General features: G+C 40.9%; 1 protein-coding gene across 2 annotated transcripts; it reads left to right on the top strand.

Moving 5' to 3' along the window:
• The first annotated feature begins 357 nt into the window (after positions 1-357).
• Positions 358-23577, top strand: eps15 (epidermal growth factor receptor pathway substrate 15). 2 transcript variants are annotated; one of them, XM_046391591.1, is made up of 25 exons: positions 358-564; positions 3278-3319; positions 3990-4079; positions 4169-4216; positions 4326-4421; positions 4608-4670; positions 5109-5234; positions 5618-5677; positions 6138-6368; positions 6612-6757; positions 7570-7726; positions 8717-8799; positions 11490-11562; positions 12730-12891; positions 13054-13251; positions 13443-13841; positions 14069-14149; positions 14400-14565; positions 14845-14889; positions 15045-15445; positions 15967-16036; positions 16182-16252; positions 16956-17091; positions 17255-17445; positions 21100-23577. In XM_046391591.1, the coding sequence occupies exons 1-25, from the start codon at positions 511-513 to the stop codon at positions 21238-21240; spliced, it is 3330 nt and encodes a 1109-aa protein (XP_046247547.1). In that variant the 5' UTR covers positions 358-510; the 3' UTR covers positions 21241-23577. The 2 variants fall into 2 exon arrangements, with proteins under 2 accessions (XP_046247547.1, XP_046247548.1); XM_046391592.1 differs by having other exon boundaries at positions 359-564; positions 14403-14565.
• Positions 23578-25214: the final 1637 nt, after the last annotated feature.

Genomic DNA, 25214 nt, shown 5'->3' on the forward strand with positions numbered 1-25214 from the left:
TTTCTTCCATTGTTGTCAGGGCCATCGGTGACAACAATGGAACCATGTCTTCTGTATTTATTTGTTTATTTTTGGACTTTGTGGGGTTTAACAACCCGGAGGATTTAATTCCTACTATTAAAAACTTATACATGCTAGTTATTTTACTTCATAGACTTAGTCCGCTATCTTCAGTTTTATAATCAGATTAAATCTGACAATTTTTAAACCAATAGATAGATACACAGTTACCAATTCTGATTCTGATGAGGTTTTGAAGCGGCATTGAGGCGTTCATGGTGTGAAACTTAACTTATAGAAATTTAACTGAACAGATAAACTGCTGTGAATTACTTGTGACTTAACAGGCCACTTACATGTACGTATTTTACGGACATATGCTTTGCGCTGATCGGATGACAGATGATCGTCAGGAGTCAAGTCTGTGATCCAGCCATAGATGAGTCCTGTCTCTGAGGTCCAGTTCCATGTTTTTCAGCGGCCTCTGTCTGTCTCTGGCAGCAGCGCAGCATGAAAGCAGTGGGAAACAGAAACACTATGGCTGCCACTCTGTCTCTTACTCAGGTAACACTGTCTTACAACTCATGTCTAACGACAGCGAACGCTTCGTGGGCTTTGTCCGCTCTGCTCGGAGACATTTCAGCAGTGTTAGTGAAACTGGGTGGGCAGAAAGGCGAGCTTGCCTCGACCCTCGTCTTTCTTTTTGGAAGTTTAGTCCTGCTGTGACTGGGAAAAGTTTCTGCCTAATCTCTTTGGGGACTGCGTAAGGGCGTTGCTAGCTAGTTAGCTTGCTAGCTAACAGCTAGTTTGAGTGCAGTGTTGGGCTGTTTTAGAGCCGCTTTTTCAAACCCGGCACAAGCCATGTAACGTAACTTGGCTTCGCTTCGGTCGGGAGTCCATATTGTCACGTTTTGTACAGGCTAATTTTGCGACAGGCTATTTGGTACTGGCCAAAGAGATGGCATTACGAGACACTCACTGTGTGGCTGTGCTGTCTTATTTTTGTTCACTGCCACAAGCCTCTGAAAACATTGTTTTTCCGCTAAAAATAAAGCAAGTTACGGACATTATTCGCTTTAGCCCAGCGTTACGTTTGGTATTTCACTGCTGCTTGTGTAGCTTGCTATATGGTTAGACTGAATAACCAAGCTGCTATTATTAGGAGTAAACATGCTTCACTGGGTTCACTTCGTGTTTTTCTCCGTGACCTTTGTGAAGTGGACGTTACTGTTAGCCCGTTAGCTACTGCAGTTGTTTAGTGTCTATAGCAGAAAAATTCAAAATAGTCTTGTCAGTTGTTTTGCAACCAGTAAGAGGAAGTGATTTTAGTAGCCACTAGCCAGCATTGCTGTCACAAAATGTCAGTCTGCTGCTACCAAAACTAAATACAGCAGGCTGTGGGAAAATGTGTTTGTTTGCACGGCAAATGAGTTATTTAGCAGGTAGCAGCCAGGTCTAATAAGTAGGTTGCAGGGCCAGACCGTTACCTGAGCCACTGTTGCCTCTAACAACAGACAGGAGCTGTCTGCTGCCTCAGATGAGTTCAAAAACCTGTGTTGTGACACTCCATATGTCTGTCAGACAGAGATGCTTTGTTTTAAATGTGCTATCAACTCCACCACTTAATAACTTTCTCACTGACCTGCTGTTTACTGTGGCTGGAGACATTAATGTGCTTTATTGCCCTGGGTGTATTAAGGGAGTTGAAATTTCTAAATCAGATCAGATGGGCCTGTCAGCTCCTGTGCTGCAATGTATCTTGCTTTCTGCTGCAGTTTTATTTGGGCTAGCTGGGGAATGATTGAGGGGTGTTTTTTCAATGCTCAATTAAAGAGTCACCAGTACAATGACCGCAGTGTTACAGCCGCCAACAGTTCCAGGCACACTATTGTGTGTCACAGAAATAAGTTGTATTTGCCGGAGAAAGATAAGTGTGTGTGTTTGTGTGTGAAGGAACGGTTATCTCAGTGTAAATTGTCAGTTGAGAAAGCTTACAGATAACTATGCTGATCACAGGCCGTTTTTCTTGTAAGTCCTCTTCTGTGCCAAAGCTATTTGTGCAAGTCTGTAACAACACTGGCATTTTTAACACATCTCTGCTATAGTCCTGCCTTTTTTTTACATTATGAATTGACGGTGATTGTCTGTTTGTTTATCTGTTGAGAAATATTTTGATGGCATTAATCACTGGATGAATAGCCACTCCCCAGTTAATTCACATTTCAGACATGGACTGTCCACTCCTTTCCCCTGTAGCTCCACCTGTTTGCTCGGGCCCCCCAGCTGTGGAGCTTTCAGGCAGGGAAACTCAATATTCTTAAGTTCTGTATATGTTTTTACATGTTTTATTGTGAGGTGCTTTGTAACTTTGTTTTTGAAAGGTGCTATATATATATATATATATATATATATATATATATATATATATGAAGGTATTATTAAAAGCACAACAGCCAACTGTCACTTTCAGCTATATGGGGAAGGGATTGCTGATTCTTTTCCTGTTCAGCCCAGCAGCGGACAGTCAAATTATCAGAGGAATGGGGGTTGTTCAGGGAGGATATGACAGGAGGAGATATTAGTTGTTGTCTGTGGAGTGACGCCCTGTTGTAACTGTCTGAATCTGACCATGGGAAGTCTTGGGAAGTGTAACCTGCATCCTGAAGTCAGACAGCTCACAATCCGTTATTCTTTCTGTGTGCAATTCAGCAGAAACTTTCTTCATCATCCTGACTCATAGATGTTTATGTATGGTGTAAGACACATACTGTTTGTTTCCATGAAATTTCAACTTCTCTGCTTGGAAGTAACAAAGTAGGATTAATTATGATTAGTTGACTGATATAATTAATTGCAAACATCTGTGATGATTAGTTGTTTTAGTCAGTTACCAAGTAAAAATGCCAAACATTTACCAGTGCCACCTTCACAAGAGTAGCTGTTGCTTTTTCTGCATGGTATCGTTGCCAGATGAATGTGTCTGTTGGAGAGTTTTGCAGTGCTGGACACCTTCCTTCGTGGTGAAACATTTCTGATGAGGGCTTTCCTTTGGCAAAATGATCTAAGTGACTCGTTGCATTTGTTCCTTTTGTCTGAACAGTGATCAAAGTCACTGTTCACTACTCTCTGGCAAATGTTTCAGGCCAGTGACGCACAATTCAGCTGTATTAGTGACAGAAATATCTGAGCTTCATTTATTTATTTATTTATTTAGGGCTGGCTTGATTCAGTCTGTAAACTTAATTTTGTATATTGCATCTTTTTCATTCCTGAACAGCTCTCCAGTGGAAATCCCATCTACGACAAGTACTATCGGCAGGTATGCAAACATATCTTCTTAAAAACAACAAAATATGATCTAGTGATAAAAGCCCATTGTGTCTTTTATAAAACAGTATGTCTTTTGCATTGGCTGAGATATGTGCAGAGGATATCAATAAGTGATGAGCCTTATTACTTTTTATTGTAGTAATTTTAAGATGCTTTGACCATCACTGTATTTTGCTGCAAGTTGATCTGGATATGAAATACAAAAACAAAAGAGTGCTGTAGTGAACAGTGATCGCCGTTCTCACCTACCAGCTCTCTGTGTCCAGTAAAAGAAGTACCTCAATGAATTAATAATGTTTCCCTTTGCCCAACATGTCAGGGGAGCTCGCTGGGAGCCTCATGAAAGACTACTAACAGATCCAATATCAGACTAATAGACTGCAGAGAAAATAGCTTTGGTTTATTATCAGTATTGATTTAAGTGACTCACTCACTCCACTAGCCCACAGGACAATTGTTACAGTTTTCATTTGCTCTTTATTTGCTTTGGTGTGACTGCTGAGAATGCACTCTGGACTTTTCTCCAGCATTCTGGTCTAAATCTGTTGACTAATAAGAGTGTCATTCTTGACAGTACTGATGTGTTATTGGTGTTTCTGAGACAGTAAAAGCTCTAATGACTGTGTGTGCGGCTGGATGTGTCTGGTGGTCGTGTGCAGGTTGATCCGACCGGCAGTGGGCGGGTGGTGGCGGGCGATGCAGCTGTGTTCTTGAAGAGGTCGGGGTTGGCTGACTTGGTCCTGGGGAAGGTGAGCAGAGACTTTGATCAAGGCAGCAGTGTTGTCTTTACTGTTTATGTTGATACTAATAAATGTGTAATCTGTGTGTATCTCCACAGATCTGGGACTTGGCAGACTCTGAACGTAAAGGTTTTCTGAACAAACAGGTATAAGTGCACTGCAGAGTCACATCATAATGGATTTGTTTTATTTTTGTGCACCAAGTGCATATGATCGTTATATTTATGTCACATACTGTACTTCTGTTCCCCTCAGCAATTCTTCATAGCATTGCGATTGGTTGCCTGTGCTCAAAATGGCCTGGAGGTGGCGCTCAAGAGCCTTAATGTGGCTGTTCCTCCCCCCAAATTTGTAAGTCTGCTTTAAATGCTGCTTTATTGGTTTAAAGTTACCAATAAATATACTTTATCATCATACAGTGTGCATGTCATGACAGACACCTTAAATTATGCTGCTTTATATTTTACTGATGTTCACTGACAGTCATTGAAATTTGTTAGAGGAGACCGAGAATAACTGAGATTTGTTTGTCTCCAGCATGATACAAGCAGCCCGCTGTCAGCAGGAGGAGTGGCTATTGACATTCCCTGGGTTGTCAAGGTGAGGCACTCACAAGTTTGTTGTCTTTTTGTCTCAATGTAACGTAGTTAGCTATGTTTATTTGTTATTTGCCAGGATGTCTTTGTAATCTCTTCAGTATAATACGTGTCCAGAGTCTTGTGAATTTTATTTTTGTTGTTGTTTTGTTTTGTTCAAATGAAATTTCACCTAATTCAAGTCTGCTCAAAGACACAGACTGTTTGACTGTTTGACTGTTTGTTCATAGACATCAAGTTTAGTTTCTCTACTCCTGAGTGCTGCTTAACACACACAGCACCAAAATTTATTTTTCACAGCTGATATTTCTGAGTTATGTGTTATTGTGTTACTGTATTTTTCTTCAACAAACATAGCATTTTATGTGTTTTGTAAGAGTAATTTCATTGAATTGTTGTTCTGTAACAGTCATACTTCTGTTTTGTTTGTTTTTTTCTTCAGCCTGAGGAGAAGATGAAGTTTGACTCCATCTTTGACAGTCTGGGTCCCGTAGGAGGGATTCTGACAGGAGACAAAGTCAAGCCCGTCCTGCTTAACTCCAAACTTCCAGTGGACATCCTCGGCAGGGTATTTATCTTCAAGAAGGACACATTTACAACAGAGATTAAAAATAAGCACACATGCACACTGACAAATCTAAAGGAGGGGCAAAATCCAATGCTTTTAAAAATCACATAAGCGATTAGTTACAAATCAACGTAGATTCGCTTCAAAAACATCGGCTAGCTAATTAACACCTGCCTTATGAATACAAACAATGAGAAATAATACTCATACCAAACCATACAGTGTGGAAAATTTAAAAAAGGGATGTGAAAGGGTTGTGTGACCACTAGAAAATGAAATCAGGAAGCGAGAATTGTGAGTGAGTGAGTCAGGGCTTTGTGGAACATCCTTTATATAGTTTTGTAATGATGCATGCTTAACAATAATTTCTGTGTGTTTCAAAGGTGTGGGAGCTCAGTGATCTCGACAGAGACGGCATGTTGGACAGAGATGAATTTTCTGTGGTAAGAAATTAGTGAGTGACGCCGGTTGAAGAGAACCTCGTAGATTACACTTAGTCTGCAGTTAGTTTCAGCTTAGGCTCTTTTTGAGCTATTAAATTCAGCTCTGTACTTTTACCCTCAGATGATCACTGCACTGATCTACCATATCAGATTTTTTTTGCTCTTGTTGTCAGAAAAATGTTTTTCCTTGTCTTCACTATCTGAATATCTTTGCTTCATGCATAGATTTGGAATAAATTTGAAAGTTTCTATGCCCATTTTTTATATTTTTTGTGTCTGTGTACATTTGTGTTTAGGTTACATGTACAATCTTGGAAGCTATTAGGGAGTGATGAAATAATTTCTGTCCTCCTGAATGGAACAAAGTCCAGACATGTAGAAGAAGTGTGGAGACTGAATAACTACAGGATGCTTCATTGGTAATTGCCTTTTATCAGTGTTTTTTGTTGCCCTTTCCCAGGCCATGTATCTGGTGTACAGAGCTTTGGAGGGAGAGCCTGTCCCCATGTCCCTACCACCTCCCCTGGTTCCACCCTCCAAGAGGAAAAAACCCTCTGTGCCTCCCGTGATGCCCCTGTTACCCTCGCCCCCCTCAGTCAAAGACAGTCGCTCCTCCCACGCTGGTTCTAAGACCATGCCCCACCCCCCTAAACCCGCCCCAGCTCCTGTTCCAACACCAGCAGCTGTCCCTGTGAGTACCTGCTCCATCTCTCCTGTGCATGCAGTACTTTTATTTTACCACATAGCTGCGACAACACACATCTAAAATGATTTCAAATTGGGTAGTTCAGTGTGTTTTTAAAAAGAACAAGACGAGAGGGAGTGTGAAGGTGAGTAAGTTTTGATTTTGAGTTAGTGTTGCGTCCTCTGCGCAGGTTGTATTAAATTCCATTGCAAAGCAACCAGTTAAAAGTCTGCTTTGGTGCCTGTGCAGTGGGTGGTCTCGCCAGCAGACAAAGCAAAGTACGACGAGTTATTCAACAAGACAGACGGTGACATGGACGGCCTGGTGTCAGGACCTGAAGTCAGAGATATCTTCCTCAAGACTGGGCTGCCCTCTGCCACACTCGCACGAATCTGGTAAGAAGGGACGGCAAAACTTGCCCTCAACTCCAGTACCTGAATGTAAGGCCAGTTCTGTAAAACACACATACATTGGAGGCATCTTGGGTAGTTACTTATGTTGTGTGTATTAATTCTAACATCGCTTTATATGAAATTATTTTTATTCTATAGTTAAGTTAGTTTATGTTTGCTAAAAATCACAAATTGTTGCATGAAAGGGGCTTTTTAAACTGCACAACATATGACCCGTGTTTTGGATGAGAAATAAATTAACCCAATAAACCCTATAATGCCAGATGAAAATACTCGGAAACATCACCAACAACAGTGATATTAAAACATGCTAAAGATGTGATATGTACAGAGTAGAAGGAAATAACAGCAGTAATGTTACAGGGTGGAGAAACAGAACGTGGTGAATGTTTGGTAAATGTGTGTGAACAAGAATGTCACTGTTGGCTGCACAAATAGTGTAAAATCACGTGTTGTTCTAAATTTAAGATTTTGATTAAGGATGAAATGAGAAAACAATTTTCTCTGAAGTATAATGTCTATAATTGTTAATGTAATGACAATATATGGAGTGAACAAGTAGTGCTGTAATAGCTCAGTCCTTGTTGATAGGACTAACAGCATTTGTCACAGGACAATATCACGTCATATGGATTTTTATCTTCACATGGCTGACTTGCTTCTGTTTTGACTGTCCTGTGTTTTGGCTACCACAGCCACTGAACAAGATGATCAGTCAGGCTATCAAAAATAGCCGTTGCCCGAGGTGTAAATCGTTACGCTCTTATGTAACCTGTGCCTGTTTGTGTTCTCAGGGAGCTCTGTGACATTGGAGACATCGGGAAACTGACCCGAGAGCAGTTTGCCCTGGCACTTTATCTGATCAATCAGAAGCTGACTAAAGGCCTGGACCCTCCGCAGAGTCTCTCTCCAGAGATGATCCCTCCGTCTGACAGACAAAACATCAAACAGGTGAGTTGCTCTGAGCACTCATGTCTATGAATAATAAATATAGAAATCCGGATCTCTGCCTCTGGTCTCCATGAAGCAGAGCTGATGGATTACTAGTAATGGCACTGATGGCGTTAATTAGAATAACAGACCAGCTGTACAGCATTAGTAATGACTGTTGTAACCAGAGTGATAAAAGTGAGATACAGTAAGCCGAGGCGTTGTATGAATTGCTGTCTGTATTGGATACTGCCTGAAATTGATTGTTCTGTAGTTACATTTATCAGACATCTGGCATTTCTTTGTAAGCACAAGAAAAATCTGACTTTGGTCATATGCTTACATATGCTTACTTCTTTCCCGTGTCTATATGTTTATTATATTTTGCATATCATTGTTATTTTAGTATTCCGTAATGAGTGACTGATATTTATTGCATATCTGTGCATTATGGAATTTGCAGCTGCATGTATTTCTTTCCCTCCTTTTGCAACAAGTTTATGCTGTTTCCTCTGTGTCTGCTCTGTATGTTTTATTCTTTTTATCCACTTCTCGTGTGCCGCGGGACAATCCTGAGTGAGTGTGTGATCGTTCATTGACTCGAGGGCATCGCATTACTTTTAACAGGCAGCTTCTCTCTTTGTCATTGTTTTTGACTGTTGGAGTCTCCATCTGCATAGCACTGGAAGACACACAAAGTGTATCTGCACAAATCCCTCGGACCCAGAGCTCAATGACTAGAATTCTCCCTGTCTCGCTTCCCTCCCTGCCATTGTGTGTAATATTTGTAAAGCCATCAGTTTAGCTCTGCTGTTCATTTGTTTGTGCCGTGCTTTGATAGCTTTATGTCTTAAGTATTCAGGATTTTTTTATTAGCATATGAGTCATTTTGCAGTTTTTTTCCTGTGTTACATAATGGGTCTGTACCTTCCATATGTGAATAGATGTGATCGTCGTTATGCTGTTTTGCTGTCATTTGCGAGTTTATCCTCTGCTTCGCTTCCTCCCCAGAATAACGCGGTTAACCTGGCAGCTGACTTCTCTGCCATCAAGGAACTGGACTCTCTCAGCAATGAGATTGTTGAACTACAAAGGTAAGCTTTTGTTCTCATATACATTTTTATTTAAATCAGGTAGGTAGCCTAAAGGTGGCCTGTACTTGTACACTTGTATAATGTGACGTTCTTGGGGTAAAAATCCAATGCATGAAGGGCTGCTGTCAGAGAAGTGACAGTATCCTGTAGTGACCAGCAGGAGGCAGCGTGTCCCACAAACTGAGTAGACTGGAGGGACTCCCAGATACATTGTGCATATGTGGTAACACAGGTTCAAATATATAGGATTCTGTCACCCTCACACCCACAGTTCAGTGAAAACAAATAAATAAAGTGTGTATTGGCTACAGACTGTGGAATCTGGCCATGAAGCTGCTTTTTGACAGCGGTATGGAAAAGTGATGGACAGAATATGTAGTATACACCAGAACTGATGTATTCACCTCTTCTATATGCCCTTATACAGTATTTTTTCTGAAACATACAAAATAGTGTTAAACAAAATAATTTTACTAGGGCTGTCAAAACATTAACGCGTTATTATCGTATTAACACCGACAACTATTATTATTTTTATTATTTTTTTTATTTCAACAATTAGATAGCTAGTGAGCAACGGACTTTAAAAATAATTATTATAATAAAAATAACTGTGCAATAAAATAATTGTTGGCATTAATTAATTATCGCTTTAACACAGCATGCCCATAACATATTTTATAGCAAATTGCATAAAATATCTGCAAACAGCAGATTTAATTAACAGTTCCTCTTTTTGATTATGTATTTTTGTGTTTTTATTTTCACATAGTCGGGGTTTCACTGTCGGTATCAGTTGTAACAGGTTTAAATTTCATTTTAATTTCATTCAAATTTTTGTCTTCGCTGATAATGAAAACTGAGAGTGAGATGTCAGGAATTTCCCCTCCACGCCAACCGCCCCAAACTTTCGTTACAAACAACCAAGCAGATGTTTGCATGCAGACACACACACACACACACACACTCACACTCTAAGCGGTTGAGTAGTTGAGTAGGTGGAAACGAGGGGTAACAAAGATGTAAAGAAATGCTCACTAAGTGACAGAGATCAGAGTGTCAGACAGGCAGCAGCTCGAGAGGAGCTCCAGAAGATGATGGGCGTTTGTGCCTGCTTCAAGATGTGGCAGCAACCTTCAGTTCAGGAAGAGAAGGATGGTGAGGCCGGGTAAGAGCAGAAATGGAGTGATACTCAGCTTGAGTTGGCAGTTGGTTTGATGTTAAAAGATGTACTGTTATCTCAGAAATTGTGCATTTTGATGTGAAAGGAGAAGGAGAGAATATTAAAAACAGCTGCTGTTATTTTTAGTCAGTGTTGAAATGGCTGGCACAAGATAAGCACAGAGGTTGATGTCTGTTTTTGTGTCGTGCTGTTGTGTGTTCCTTTTACGTACATTTCATACTGATTCATACTGAAATGTTACCTTTTGTTCATGGTATAGAAATGCTGTTCTCAGAGCTGAAACAATAACACAAAATGTACATGCAATTAGTAAATCTAAAGCCACACAAAACAGATCACACTCTTGTAGCCTGTTGTGCATATTATTATGTTATTATAGTTGCATATTATTTTTGTCTGCCTCAACAGACGGAAATAATTAGGTGTGGGAGAAAATAATAGAGCAGCCTGGTGAAAATTACATAAATAATTACCAGGGTTTGATTAGTGTCCCTTTTCAAAAATATCAGAACTTTTTTCCAGTATTTCCAGATGCATTCAGTTTTAGTGACAAGCACATTTAAATCAAAAGGAAATTCATCATTGTTGTGATTTTTCTCTGCTTTTTGAGTTGTTGGGGGGGGTTGTACATTTGTTGTACATCCATAATTCACCTTTTAAATAGTTTTAATATGTTCAAGAAGTCTGAGTTAAAAATGTTAGACATGTATGTGAATTAAATCCAGCACAGTCCAGTGTGATTGGTGCAATATGGACCCTTTTACATCCTTCAGTTATCTTAATACACATTCAGTCATGACTAATGATGAAGTATAGTGATTTGACAAGTAAAATGGACTGATGTGTTGGTGTTTTACAGTATCAACACAGTGTAACACAGTAAGTGCAGGACATATTTGATATAATAAACTGAAACCTTTGTGCCTTTTTATTAGTAGTATTAGTGGGAAATAGGCAGTTTGTACAAAAGACATTATGCATCTCTACTCCTCACTCCGCCCGTCCCATTTCCTCTCTCGATGGGTGGATGAAAGAGTGAGGTAGAGAGGATGAACATGCAGGCAGCACAAATGATAGATGTTGTAGGTTGGCTCATCATCACTCGTCCCTCCTCCCTTTTTTTCCTCCCTACATCCTCAAGGCATCCATCAGCTTCTCACTCCTCATCTCCCACGCATTGGACTGAGGAAGCACATGCTCATTTTCGAACACACTCACCCTCGCCGTGCTTACACCACCGTGTGTCTGCAGCCCTGAAGTCTCTCACACACACTCCACCTTTCTCCATATCAGGGCGAACACACACACACACACACACTCTCCGTACTGTTGAATTGTGACTTTAGGACATCATGGTGGCTCAGGGAGAAGAGGTGAAGGTGGTTCAGAGACAGGCTAAAGAAAGCTCATCAGAGAGCTGGCTTGGGCTGGGTGGACTTGGAGTACCGGGTCTACCCTCTCTGTCCTTGGTGGCTAAATACTCCTGTCTCTTGTGCTGGGCCCCCAGGGAGAAGAGCTCTGTGGAAGAGGAGATCAAGGAGAAGGAGGAAGCCATCAGACAGCGCACCGGCGAAGTGCAGGTAAGCTAGCGCTGTTTCTGTTTGTCTGTAGTCCGTCTCTCTTCCCATTGCAGTGGACATGGAGAGAAACAGGGATTTATAGGCACACAGTGTTGATGGAGTGGTCGTGTAGACGTTTACTCTCTTATTGTTGTTAACAATGCTTTTCACTGGACTGGTGTTTCAGACATAGCTAGTATACATATGTGAGTATGTATGTATTTCAGCTGTAGGAGCCGTAGGTGTTAAAGCAACTGTTCACTTTGTTTATACTGGAGGAGAAGATCAATAATACCTTTGGTCGGCAGTCGCTTCAGAAACACATTTAGTGTTTCTCAGAGGGGAAGAGGCTTGTGTCCTTGTGTAGGTGTGTCTGCCTGCTCTGAGCCTTAGAGATGATGTGCTCTATTTTTGGGAGTTGATGACTTAAAGGGCTAGTGTGCTCCGCTTTGGGAAATAAGGTCTGAGTTGTGGGCGGATCTCAGGGGAGTCTGGGCCAAATTCTGACTAGGGAAGGCATTTTTCACTATATATATATATATATATATATATATATATATATGCACTTGAAAGCACCATTTTGGACGAAAAGGAGTACAATGTGTGCAAAATCACAAAATAATCTACCCATTTTAGTTGAGTATGTGGGGTGTCATGCTGGAAAAGTTGTTAAGATAAATTATAAATTATATTTGCAACATCCTGGGTATGAGTCCAGCCAGAGACTTCTGGACTGTTGCTTCTGGCATAAAAAAGCCAAAAGCAAAATCAGAGAATTGTTTTCATCTTGTAAACTGACTGACACGTAGCTATGATGTAAGCTGTCAAACTGCATTTGTTCACGCATCACACCGGTGGAGATATTTCCGATCTTGCTGCTGTCCTGTCAGATGTGTCAGTTTTGCCTTTATTAGACAGCACACATGGAGTGTTTCAAATATTTGGTATTTGTCAGATTACCAGAATTTCTGCCCTTCACCCAAAGTAATTGACCTCCACCTGACCATCACTCATTTATTCCTTCTGTCACGATCCATGCACTTCTATTTGTATGTTGGTTTTTTTTTGTTTGAAATAACCTGTGTAATTTGAAGTCTGCTGTTAAGCTCCCTCTTCTCTTTTAACATTTCCTGTGAAAGAGCACACAAACACAAGCACCCTGTCTCCTCTTTGGCTTAATGTCTGCAGGACTTGCAGGATGAGGTGGCGAGGGAGAGCGAGGAGCTGCAGCGGCTCCAGGCTCAGCGTCAGAAGGTCCAGCAGGCCTTGGAGGAACTGGACCAACAGAAAGGCTCTCTGGAGGAACAGCTGACTCATATTCGCCAGCAGACCAGCCAAGAAACCCAGCTGGTAGGCCTTTGAGGATTTTTCTTTTATAGCAGGATGATTTATTTTAGTACTGGAATGCTGACTTGACTATTAACAAAGAGCACCAGTAGTGTAAATAAGTCATTCCAGTCACGTGACTCCGTTTTCCTGCCAGCTTGTTCATACTGGTTATGTCTGTCACAGATTTCGTCACTGCAGTCTGAGCATGAGGAGCAGGAACAGAGGATATGTCAGTATGAGGAGGAGCTGGTCCAGGCCAGAGAGGAGCTCCTTGCTCTGCAGGAGGAGAGCAGGAGGCTGCAGGAGAAGGTCCAGGCTGCTCAGGAGCAGCTTACACCTCTGCAACAGTCAGTCCACGACTCCTTTACACAAGTTGCACAGGTCAGTTTATGCGAGTCTGTCTCTTGTGCACATGAGAGGTTTTAATCCTGGCTCAACCATGCAAAGCTCTGACTATTAAGATTCTTTTCTCCATAGAAAATAGGATAGGAGATAGGATCCTATCCCAGGATAGTTTTATTTTTCTTTCTTTTTGTTGTTGTTTTGACCTCTCCATCTCTCTGCTCTCTTAGGTTCAGCAGAAACTGAACAACCTACAGGAGGAGGAGAGGTCAGTAACTGCTCAACTCAGCTGGAAGAGAGCCCTGGAGGACAGCTCTCCTGTCATGGTCAACGGATCAGCAGGCCCCAATGCAGATCCTTTCCAGCAGGACCTCGACCAGGAGGACCAGCCCAAAGAGCTGAAGGAGGAAGAACCAGCAGCTGTCTGCAACGAGCAGAAAGAACATTCAGATCAAAAAGAGAACGAAGGAGTGAACGAGAGAGAAAAGGACGAAGAGAAAGATGAAGAGACTCCACAGGAGGAAATGTTAAAAACTGACGCCTTGGATGATCTCTATACTAGTCTCGCCTCTTCTGAGCTGTACAATAATGTGTCAGGCCTCACCAAGCCACAGGAGAACACTGTTAGGGTAATAATTACACTTGCCTTAGTTATTGGTCCCTTTGAAGTGGGGAAGAATCTACTGCAAAGCTAACAGAATCACTTCTTATTCCAACGATGCACTCCTGAACACTCATCAGTCATACAAAACCCTGCTGCTTTATATTCATAGCAAAACAAGTATTACACCATATAATATAATACGTCAGAGTATGTGTCTGTGAGTAACACTGGTTGTTGTTGTGTTGTCTCCAGGAACACCGTAGCTCTACGCCTGACATCTACTCGGAGGCCATAGATGATGCAGGGGAATCGCCTAAAGAGAGCCCACCACAGGTTAAGACCTCAAGTTACTGTAGTGTTCTGTACCTCAGGGGTGTCTGTATATATTTGTCATTTAGTGTCATTTAACCAAGCATATTCTAGTCATGCGTGACATACAGTATAACAGTGGGTGTAAATGCTCCAAAAAGCACAATAAGAATGCATTTGGATCTAAAACAACCGAAAGAATCCAAGTGTGTCGTGTGAACACGATATTCATGTAATTTACTAAAGTGTTAAGCACAGTTCTGTCGCTGTTCAGCAGGTTGCATCGCCTGAGTCAGAGAGCAAGCAGGAGCCGGCAGAGTCCGCAGAAGCGACCACGTCCTCGTTACCACCTCAAATCGGCCCTCGCTCTCTGCCGCCTCAGACCAGTCCTCCCTCCCTGCCTGAGATGGACTTCTTCCATTCAGACCCCTTTACTGACCGTGAGTCCCCACAAACGTCTAAGGTTTAGTTAACAGCTTGCAGATAAAATAGCTATGAAGAGAGGTTCTCTGTGTTTGGTAAAAGACCTGCTCCCTCAAACTGATTTGGTTTAGAGATTGTATTTATTAATTTATTCTTCATTTTAGGTGCCCTCAGAATGATGTGATGAACAATTTGTTGCACAGATAGGACAAAAGCCCTGTAAATATGATGTCAACATAGGCAGGTGGTTGTTATTATTGTATTATTATGATATTATTATTTGTTTCACCTTATAGACGATCCATTCAAAGATGATCCATTTGGAAAAGCAGATGTTGCAGGTAACGTCTCCAGTTTAAACATTTTTGAAAATGATGTTCTTTCTTTCTTTCATGTAAACCAGATCCTAAAAAATACATCAGTATGCATTTGTTGTATCAATTCTACAATATCTGTGAATCACATTCTGTTTCTTTTGCTGGTTGTGTTTAATCAGATCCATTCGGAGGAGATCCCTTCAAAGGGTCTGACCCCTTTGCTGCAGACTCTTTCTTCACACAGACCTCCAGCGCCCCCTTTTCCTCCGACGACCCTTTCTCTGCGTCAGCTGACCCGTTTGGTACCACTGCTGGTGTGCCAGAACCAGACCTGTTTGCAGCCAAGCTGAATGAATCAGCAGCTGCACCGGCGGCCGGAGGTCCAGATCCCTTTGCCTCCAAAGCCACCAATCCAGCTTCAGCGACCAAGGATCCATTTTCCTCCACGGGGAATAAAATGGCTGATTCGGACCCATTTGGAGGCAAAGTGAACGCCTCTGGGGAGGCAGATCCGTTTGGTTCTCAGGACGGAGGGACAGATCCATTCAACTGCTCTCCACCCAGCTCTGATTTGGCTGTGGTGAGTAGACTGGCTGTGAAACATGGTCACAATGGAAAGTTATCATAAACACGGCACTTAGCAGGCCTGGAACCAGCTGAACAAAAACATTTTTTTAACATTTAGCCAAACACTTCGTGTTTAATGCAAATATAACTGAAGTTCGCGTGGTCAAAAATAACAAAGCCACAAGTCATTGAATTGTTCAGGGGTACCAATTTTCATTTTAGATATTTGCAGTATTGTAGTAATACAGAGTTTTGTTTTATCTATATATCTGAGTTTCTGTTGTTTTGTCTGTCTTGCTGTCTTGGCCAGGTTTCCCATGGAAAATAGTAATCAAAAGAAGCAGTTAGAGCCTCCTAGTGGTACAGCAAAATAAACCTTGAAAACAAGACAAATGAAATGAGGCTCATACTTTGGTTTCAGCTGTTTCCATTAAATTACAGTTAATCACATCAAGCTTGAGGATAGTCACGTCCACAGCACGCTTTATTGTAATATTTAATGATTAATGAATGCTTTATGTGTTGTGTTTTTAGAAGGACACTGCAGCAACCAACGACCCGTTTGCTCCAGGTGGTACTACGGTAAACGCCAGCTCAGATCCAGGTATGACTTTGTGGCACAGCACCACCCTCTGGGGACAGGTTGCAGCTGCTCAGACTACATTGCACAAAGCGGACTACTTGCTGTGTCTGTATGGATGTTGGCAGTTCTATGTGCTCAGCGAGTTTTAAATTCTTGTGTGTTTCAGATCCTTTTGCTGCTGTGTTTGGTAATGAATCCTTTGGAGGGGGCTTTGCAGATTTCAGTGCCTTGACGAAGGTAATGAAGTTTTGTTGTTGATGCTCTGTGCTACACATACACACACACACATACACACAGTTTGAAATAAGACTTGATAAGGAATAAAACATACAGAATATCAATGTCAGCTCAGGTGACGGAAGTGTGAGCTCACTTCTGCTCCTGTAATACCAGAACATCCAAGAAGACTGTGAGTGACTTGTTGAGCATGTTGTGGTTTTTGGTACGAAATAGCTGGAATGTTAGTACTTCATTCTGTGGGAGAATTGAACACTAAATCTATCATTCCGTACATATAACAAGCAACAATACTTGACTAGGGTTACAGATGTTAAGACAGCAACAAAATATGCACATTTCAGTGCCCAGTTGGGTGGAGTACTTGGCAAAGTTGAAAAAGAGAGAGCTCCTCACACCAAAAATTCCCCAGCTTTTATTTGTGGTGTGACATTTGAGGCCCATGGCTCCTCCTCAGACTGCAGAAGCAGTCAAACAGGAGCTTTTGGGTGCGTTTTTTTTTTTTTTTCATTGTTTCCAACTTTTTTCCTTATCTTTTTCACCTTTGCCAGGATTACAAAATGCTGTCTCTGTATCCAGCAAAGGCACTGAACAGCAGTAGGCTCACAAGTGCTGTGATTTTATTGTACAGTCCATGTGTCATTTTCAATTGTTTTTTTGTTTATTTATTTAACACTTTTTTTAAAACTACCTTCTGTTTCAGTCAAACGGTACTGACCAGTTTGGCATCAACAATAAGAACCTGTTCCAAGAAGACAGTCAGTCTGCCAGCTCTGATGTTCCCCCAGCCCTGCCCCCCAAAACGGGTACACCAACCAGACCACCTCCTCCACCTCCAGGTCAGTACCCACATTGTTCAGTCTGAGCATGCAGATGTAACTGTCATCCAACTGTACTGCTCTTATTGTTAGAACATGCTTGGTCTGTCTTCTTCTGCAATGTGACTTATTTATTCTGTGTGTCTGTATTGACGCTTGTATATTTCTGTCTGTGCCTTTTCAGGTAAGAGAGCGTCCATCTCCAGAACAGAGTCCTCTGACTCCTTCCAGCGACGAGGGCACTTCCTCCCCCAGTCTTCAGGAGAATTTTCTTCCTCCCTGCCTGCAAAGGATCCTTTAGCCGACCCCTTCGCCCCCTCCTCCCCTCCTCGTCACAACGTACGGGAAGCTGACCGATTTGCCAGCTTTGACAAAGTGAGCACCTCCCTCTCGCCCTCTCCCTCACCTTCATCTGACTCTCAGTAGTCATGCCCTCTCCTCTTTTTTTTCCTGCTAATAAATCACACTTCGTTGTTTAATGAAATCACAGTCATCAAGCAAATCAGGCCAGCTTTATAAATCACTCCATCCACTGCCTAAAAAAAAGTCCCCAAAAACTGAACTTATCGGCTTATGTTAAGTGACACATCGTAGTGCAGGTTCTTGATGCTACTTTTGTTTATTTGATAGTCTGCTTTTCTTGGGCAAAGCTAACAGAAGCAATTAAATCTTTTATGTTTGATTTTGTTTTTCTTGCATCCTGTTTGCTGCTGCTCGTGTATATTTTAGCTCTTTATTGTAAATGCAATATTTCCATGCTATGTAAAGATTCCTTGTTCTTGTAATTATTTTTCTGTTACTGATTTATACTGAGATTATACTTAATTTAAGCCCTGTGACTGAAATTGCACTGTCTAACTTTAAATGTACAGAAAATGTCATTATAGCAATTATAGACACATTCCTATATTAACTCTCCAACATATTTGTAGACAACAGACACATAGACTCTGTTACAAATGAATGAGTTATAGACATTTATCTTGATCCCTCCTCATGGTTGGCAGTGAATGGAGAGATGAGAGGCTGCTTGTATTTGGTTTTTGTTAGACATCCCAACTCAGCCCACTGACATTACAGCATGTGCATATTTCTTTCCTCAGTGAGATTTCATCTTGTGCACATTTCACACTGAAGCTGCACCTCAGATAAATTTCCAATTGCCGTTGGTACTAAATGGTCACTCGGGGTGTGACCAGTGGCTTGTTGGTGACTCGGCACAACTGTCACATCTGTCGCATTCGACTAACGCGATGCAGGGCATTGAGGGCTGCATCATGAGTGAGATTCAGCTTCAGACCGTAGAAACTTGAGGTTGAAGCTATCAAAGTTTCACAAAACTGGAAAACTGTGGAGCAGTTCGCAAATTTCCGCTCACAAGTAAGAGCCAAGCTGCTCTCATAAGTATTTTGCTTTTTTCTTCTCACTCATTAAAAAATGTGCAAATGCCAAACATTAGAAAAATAAAAGAAGTCCCCACTGCTGAGGACAAAAAACGGGGAGATGAGTCGTTGAGCCCCCTGTTGATCTATCTGTAAATAAATCAGTATTATAGAAATGTACTGTCATGCTGTGGTCTTGGGATGGATGTCTACTATTAAAACGTAGTGTTTATTCTAGTTTCTCTGCTGTCACATGACTGCATGTCTCTGTCGAACCCCCGACCTGCACGCACTAACTGTGTGTCTGATTGGCTCGCTCTCAGTCGCTCGTACCACTGCCTCCGCCATTCCTCAGATCCGTGTTTATTTGTTTTCCCTTTTCCATTATTTATTTACACATGCATCTGTCTGTTCATGCATTCATCCCCTCGTTTATCAGTCCATTCAGCCTTTTGTCCGGTCGAGAAACAGATCGCCTGTATTCTCTCGCTCTCTCTCTGTGTTTACATCTCTGTCATAAAGGTTGAATAAAGAGTTGAATCAAGGGCACCATCTCTGGCTTCTATGTGCATCCATGACACCACCGCTTTAAATTTATTTACTTTCACTCAACGTACCTGTGTTGGTCAGTTCTGTTGGGTCTGCACTGTTGAGTTACGTTGGATGATGAAGGTGAACGCACAGTTTCATCTCGAGCCAGCTTTGTGTCCTTAAATGTTTTGATACGGTACTGGCCACATGGAAAGCGGGAAAACTATGTCTAATCATACAGTGTGGTACGCTTTGGAAAAAGGTCAGCAGCAATTCAAAACTTTAAGGAAATTCTACAAAATGTGAAAAAGCTCCAAAATGGTCCTTTAAAGTGTTTTAACAGAACGCCATCAGATCGCTTCAGTAACTCTTAATTAAAGAAGACAAAAGTACCAGATATGTGAAGGGTTTCTTCAGCAAAACAACGTATCACTCCTCTTGCTAAGTGCTTTGTCTGATTTCGTTCACACTTAAAAGCAGCAGTGGGATGTGTCAACTACAAGTAATAAATGCATGTTCCCTACTAAATTCTGTTACATGTTTCTTAAACGTTCTCGTCATGCATGTTTTTCTCCGTACTCACAAATCATCGGCTCTAAAACATCTCCTAGTGAACGTCGTCATGGCTTCCTGCTTTTCCTTTGCATGGGTGGATTCATACTGGATGACCTGTGACCTGCTTCTGTTGTCACTCTTTGAGAATAATGAAGTTGTGCATGATGAGTTTTTGTGAAGATTAACTGTCCTAACCAGCGTGCTGTGTGTTCTAAAGTTTGCGTCTTTGTCGCGAGCCTGCAGTTAATGATTTAACTCACACAACTGCCATTCATTTCTCAGTGGAGATCCCCGTTTTTACACTTTAATCCCATTTCCATCCCTGCTTTTATCCTCACCACATGCCTCCACAGACCTGAGGGTCAAACTCTCTTTGATCCAGGGAAAATGATGTAAATGGCTTCTTGTCGCTTCTTTGCAGTTTGGTTGTGTTTTGTAAGGGGAAAGCAACATGACATTTTGGATTTATAGACCACACAGTGATAAACCCTCCTCATGACTTCCTCAACCTACCAAACACACGTGTAACTAATGATAATGATGGCTGCGTCACATTCAGGTGTTATGGTCCTGATATTGTGCATGTCCACTCACAGTCACAGGTTTACTGACACAGACAGGATTAACTACGGACCAGAGTTTTTAGTTATACCTGTGGTTCTCCTGCAATGACACGTCAATATATTGAACATAAATGTCAGTTCTTTGCACTGCATTGAAACACAGAAATATTGTGGCGACCTTATATTATACTCTCATTTTCACCACAAAACAGGAACCGTAGAGCCCGACAGATACACATCAGCGTACATGGTTGTCGCGGTGGCCCAGTGGCTAAAATTCAAGTGACGTAGACTGAAACATCACCGATTTAATTCCAGTGAGGGACCTTTGTTGTATGTCATTCCTGTCACTTTTTTTTTACCCCTCATTTCCTGTCAAATTTTCTGGCAAAAATGCCTCAAAAAAATGAAAAGAAGTAATAGTAGTAGTTTGTCCACCACTGATTTCTGACAAGTTTAAATTTCAACTCTAAAATGTGGCATTCATGTAGCTCACAGTTCTTAAAGAAGCAAATCTAAGGTTTCTTATTGAATATGTGCTGATTTAAAAAGAAAACTGTATTATAATGCTGGCTGATATATATTTTTATCTGAGCTATAATGATATTGGCCTCATAAAGACAGTAGCACATTCATATACCCCCTCAGCATTAAAACGTTCCCTCTGACATATTATTCCTGTAAACATGATTACTTGGGTGCTACCGGGCCAGACCCAACCATCCTGCACTTAGCAGATCCTTTATGGAGCACATAATGTAAATGTATAATATAAAGTTAATTGCATGCCTTATATCAGCCGGGTGTTGTTGTTATTGTTGATTTTATGTCATCAGAAGGTTTAAGTTTTTATTTATCTTTGAGAATCTGTTAACTGTACACGTGCTTGTCTGTGTTTGTGTCTCCTTTCACCCTCCTTATTTCTCTGCGTATGTGTTCTTTCCTCTCCCTCTCGTGTGTGTGTGGGGTGTGTGTGTGTGTGTGTGTTCATGGCACAGTATCCCACAGAGGAAGACATGATAGAGTGGGCAAAGCGCGAGAGCGAGCGAGAGGAAAAGGAGCGACTTGCCAGGCTCACCCAGCAGGAACAAGAAGACCTGGAGCTGGCCATCGCACTCAGCAAGTCTGAACTCTCCTGAGGAGCTCCTTTCCCCTCCTCCGCTGGCTCGGCCCGGCACAGCACAGCCTGGCCCAGCCCAGAACGCACCAAAGCGAAGTGGGGACTGTATAGGACTGATTCAGCAGCACCTGCTGACCCCATGAAGAGACTGTCTCAGAACAAACCCATCTCTGAATCTTTCGACGCCCCCTTTCCCCCAGACTGTGTTCACTGTGGCATTGCAGTTTTGTGTCTTTTTCCATCCTGTTGGCCTCTGTGGTTTCATTTTGGAGAACCAAGAAGGAGTGTGCGCTCTGTAAAGAGTGGATTGTTGAATGAAATGCAGTGAATACGGATTTAGAGATTGTTAGATGTTAAGATTGCTCAGTTGATTTCAACTCCAGGCTACATAAACTCTCCAGAATGTAATTTATTTAAACCTACACTCAGAACTAGATTGAAACTGCCTTGTCAAAACTCCTGTCTTCATCCACTAACAGTACTCACCAGATTTAACTCAGCTCACTCCGACTTCTGTCGAATTTCATGAGATTTCCTTTGTTGAACGTACTTACTCATACGACTTGCCCCAAAATCCCCTAATTTCCCTCCAGCTGTTGGTTAATCTTCTGAAACTAAATATTTAACTGTAGTTTCAAGGTGGCAAGCATTTTGGAGGCACTGTAACAAAACTGAAGAGTCAGGCTTTTTTTTTTTAAATGGAGTGACCATAATTTTCTAGTCCTGTACGATAACAGTGAGCTTTCTAAAGATGTTTTTGTTTTTTGGTTTTTTTTTGCAACTGGAAGTCACCCATCCTCTGATATGTGAAATGCATGTGCAGATTTATACTAAAATTGAACAAATCCATCACAACTACTACATTCAGCTTCTAGCTACTTTAATGTTGTTTATGAGCAGTACATTGCTTTGCCCGGCATCTGTTCTGTCTGTGCTGAAACGTTTTAGTGAAAGGAATGAAACTATATCCACTACATGTACTGATTGCATCAGATTTCAGGGCGCACTACAAGGGATTACACAAAAACAAGAACACAAATGCTTGGTTTTTTTGTTTGTTTGTTTGTTTGTTTTGACCGAGTCCAACTTTGAGTATCTGCGATTTAGATGATGCAGCTGTGAAATGTCGTCACCCAAATACTTATTATCTTTTAGTTAATATGAACCTTTAATATCTGGTTGATTCCAGAGACATTTTTATTAATGAGGCATGAGATTAAAGGATGTTATTTTGGACATTAACAAACAAATATGAGTTTAAAAATAGAAACTGGATTGTCAGGGATGATTGTATGAGCGTGGAAAAACAGATTTATACCCACTTCACCTGCTGTGATTACTCACAGAGTGCATTAAATAATGATCCACACAGAGAACTTCCTCCAACATGGTGGGAGGCTGGAGGATGATGTTGGGCTCAGAGCCGTCTCCTCACAGCAGAGTGGCTGATGGTTGTGTTACTCAGTATCCATTTCAAAGTATGCACATGTTGGTGCTTCTTTTGTTAGCATTTAGGAACCTTTTTTTTTTATTGTTTTATGTTTTCTTTTTTGTTTTTCTTCTCTCCTCCCTGAGAGGTTAACTGGATTTCAAAGTCTTACAGAAAGTTTGTTGAAGTTGATTCGAGTCTCTTTCATTTTGGCGGAGCAGTTTGTCCACTTCAGGCTCTGTGGGGATTTAACTTGCAAAAGAAGCTGCTGGTGTGTTGTGAGGATAAAAGCTCATGTTGCATCACATCCTGCTTCACAGCAGCCTGCTGGCCCAGAAAATGGGCTAAGTTACTTTACACCGAGTGCTAAACTGTGATAGACGGTCTGTGAACAAGGGAAGACTTGGATGTAGCGCAGGAGGCCTTCTTTTTTCATTTTCTTTGCTAACGTCAGACCAAACAGTGAACAATATTTTGGACACTTCCTCCCGCTCGGCCTTGTGTATACTGAGCACCGTTGTTTTCTTCCTCTCGTGTTTAACCAGTTTACTGTCTGTGGTTGATTCTGCACTTTCTGCTCAGTGTGTTTCTCATCTGTTGACAAAGACAACGGGAGTCGTCTGTCTGTCTGTCCTCCACCCTCACCTCTGAGCCTCTCGTCATACTACATCTTATAGTTTCATTCTCTCACATAGAAAAGGCCACCAGACACGTTACTGTCATTTGTACAGACTCCTCAGATTTTACAAATCAAGAACCACTTATCTTTCTAGGCTTACCCATAAAGGCTTTTTAAAACTCAAGCTAATTGTATTTTATTTTGTATTTTCTAACATGTAAGAAAAAAAATCCTTATTGGGAGGTTTGGCCAGAATATGTAATGCATTTAATTGAATCAGAATAAATATTAAACATGTGTACCTTTGCTGTATGTGTGTGTGTGTTCCTCTATTGCATAAAAAAAGTCCTGCATTAAAATAACACATAATAATGCAACACTCACACCAAAGTAGCTAGAAAGTTTCTCATACTTGTATAAATGTACCAAAGTACAAAGTTTTTACTGGAGGACTTTTATTAGAGTGAAGAATCTGAATACTTTCTCCATCAGTGAGTAAAACTATTATCAATAAAACATACATGTACACAAAAATTAAAGTACCCACTATGTAGAGTGGTCCTCTTCAGAATCTTGTACTGTTATGTGTATTATAGTACTGGATTATTATTGTAGCAGTTCTGTATGAATAATCAGCAGCTGAATTTGAGCTGAGATGTGCATGTAAAAATCTGTAGCTGTCAAATATAATGGAGTAGAAATGACAATACAATATTTCCCCTCTGAAATGTAGTGGAGTAGAAACAGGAAGTGGGAAAGTACCTTGAAGTCGTACTTAAACTCAGTGCTTTAGATTAATGTATTTCTTGCAGAGTAATCAGAAACACAAGCATACAGTCAAAAGGTTGCAAGAATGATAAAAAAAAAAAATGTAGTCAGAGTTGTGTGTTTTCATGCAAAAGTCAATCATTTTGACTGACTAAAGCAGGTATTTGTCAGCAATATTTCTACCCTGAAGCATAGGCCTGTTTCTCGTTTGAAAATATACTTCAAAGTATTACTTTTCTAAAATAATTCCTATCTTTAAAGTTCATTCTTGACATTGAAAAGAGCAGCTGCTAAAATAATCCTACCGCAAGGTCGGTTCAGTGGCTCTTCTGGAGCTTCTGATCTCATCATATGATCTTCATCAGAGGACTTAAAGGACTTAAAAGTTAACATTTAAAAGATACAGACATAGTTTGTAAAATCATGTTTAGAACAGTAACTTTAAAGAAAAACTTTAAACTGCACGTTTTGGAAATGAATTATGATTAACTTGCTTTATGCATTTAAATACATACATACCACTATGCTGATATGCATATAGTCTGCATAGCAGTAGATAGATAGATAGATAGATAGATAGATAGATAGATAGATACGTTATTGATCCTGAGGGAAATTCAAGCATCCAGTAGCCCATTACAGCAGTTTAGGTTATTCAAAAGTGAGCAAACAAACAACCAAACAAGGCCTAAGTGTTAGTGGGAAAAACAGACTAAACATACTAAATAAACTAACATATGCTACATAAAGTACAATAGAGCGCAGAGAAAAACAGTCAATACAGCAGACTGACTGTGTGTATAAAACAAGAGACTAAAGAGCCGCAGTGTAAACACATGCAAACGGACTGCTACTCAGAAATGAGTTATAAAGTGCAGGTTAATTGTGCAAAACAACATAAGGTATGTGCATAGTGGAATAAATGTCCAATAAATAAAAGGGATTTTTACGCCTGATGTGACTCAGGCACAAACTGTCGCTGGGATCGTGACCCCTGAACGCCCAGAGATATGTTGTAGAAATACACAGTAGTATATTGTACTGTGTTTATTTCAAAACTGTTAATTTATAACTCTTTTCATTTTTGAAACTGTTTTGCCCACTTTTGCTTTTTGCACTGCCAAGACAAGTGAATTTCCCCTCTGTGGGAAGTTCAACTTATCTTATACATGCATAC

Source organism: Scatophagus argus, chromosome 6 (genome assembly GCF_020382885.2).
Source record: "Scatophagus argus isolate fScaArg1 chromosome 6, fScaArg1.pri, whole genome shotgun sequence".
NCBI classification, from domain to species: Eukaryota; Metazoa; Chordata; class Actinopteri; family Scatophagidae; genus Scatophagus; species Scatophagus argus.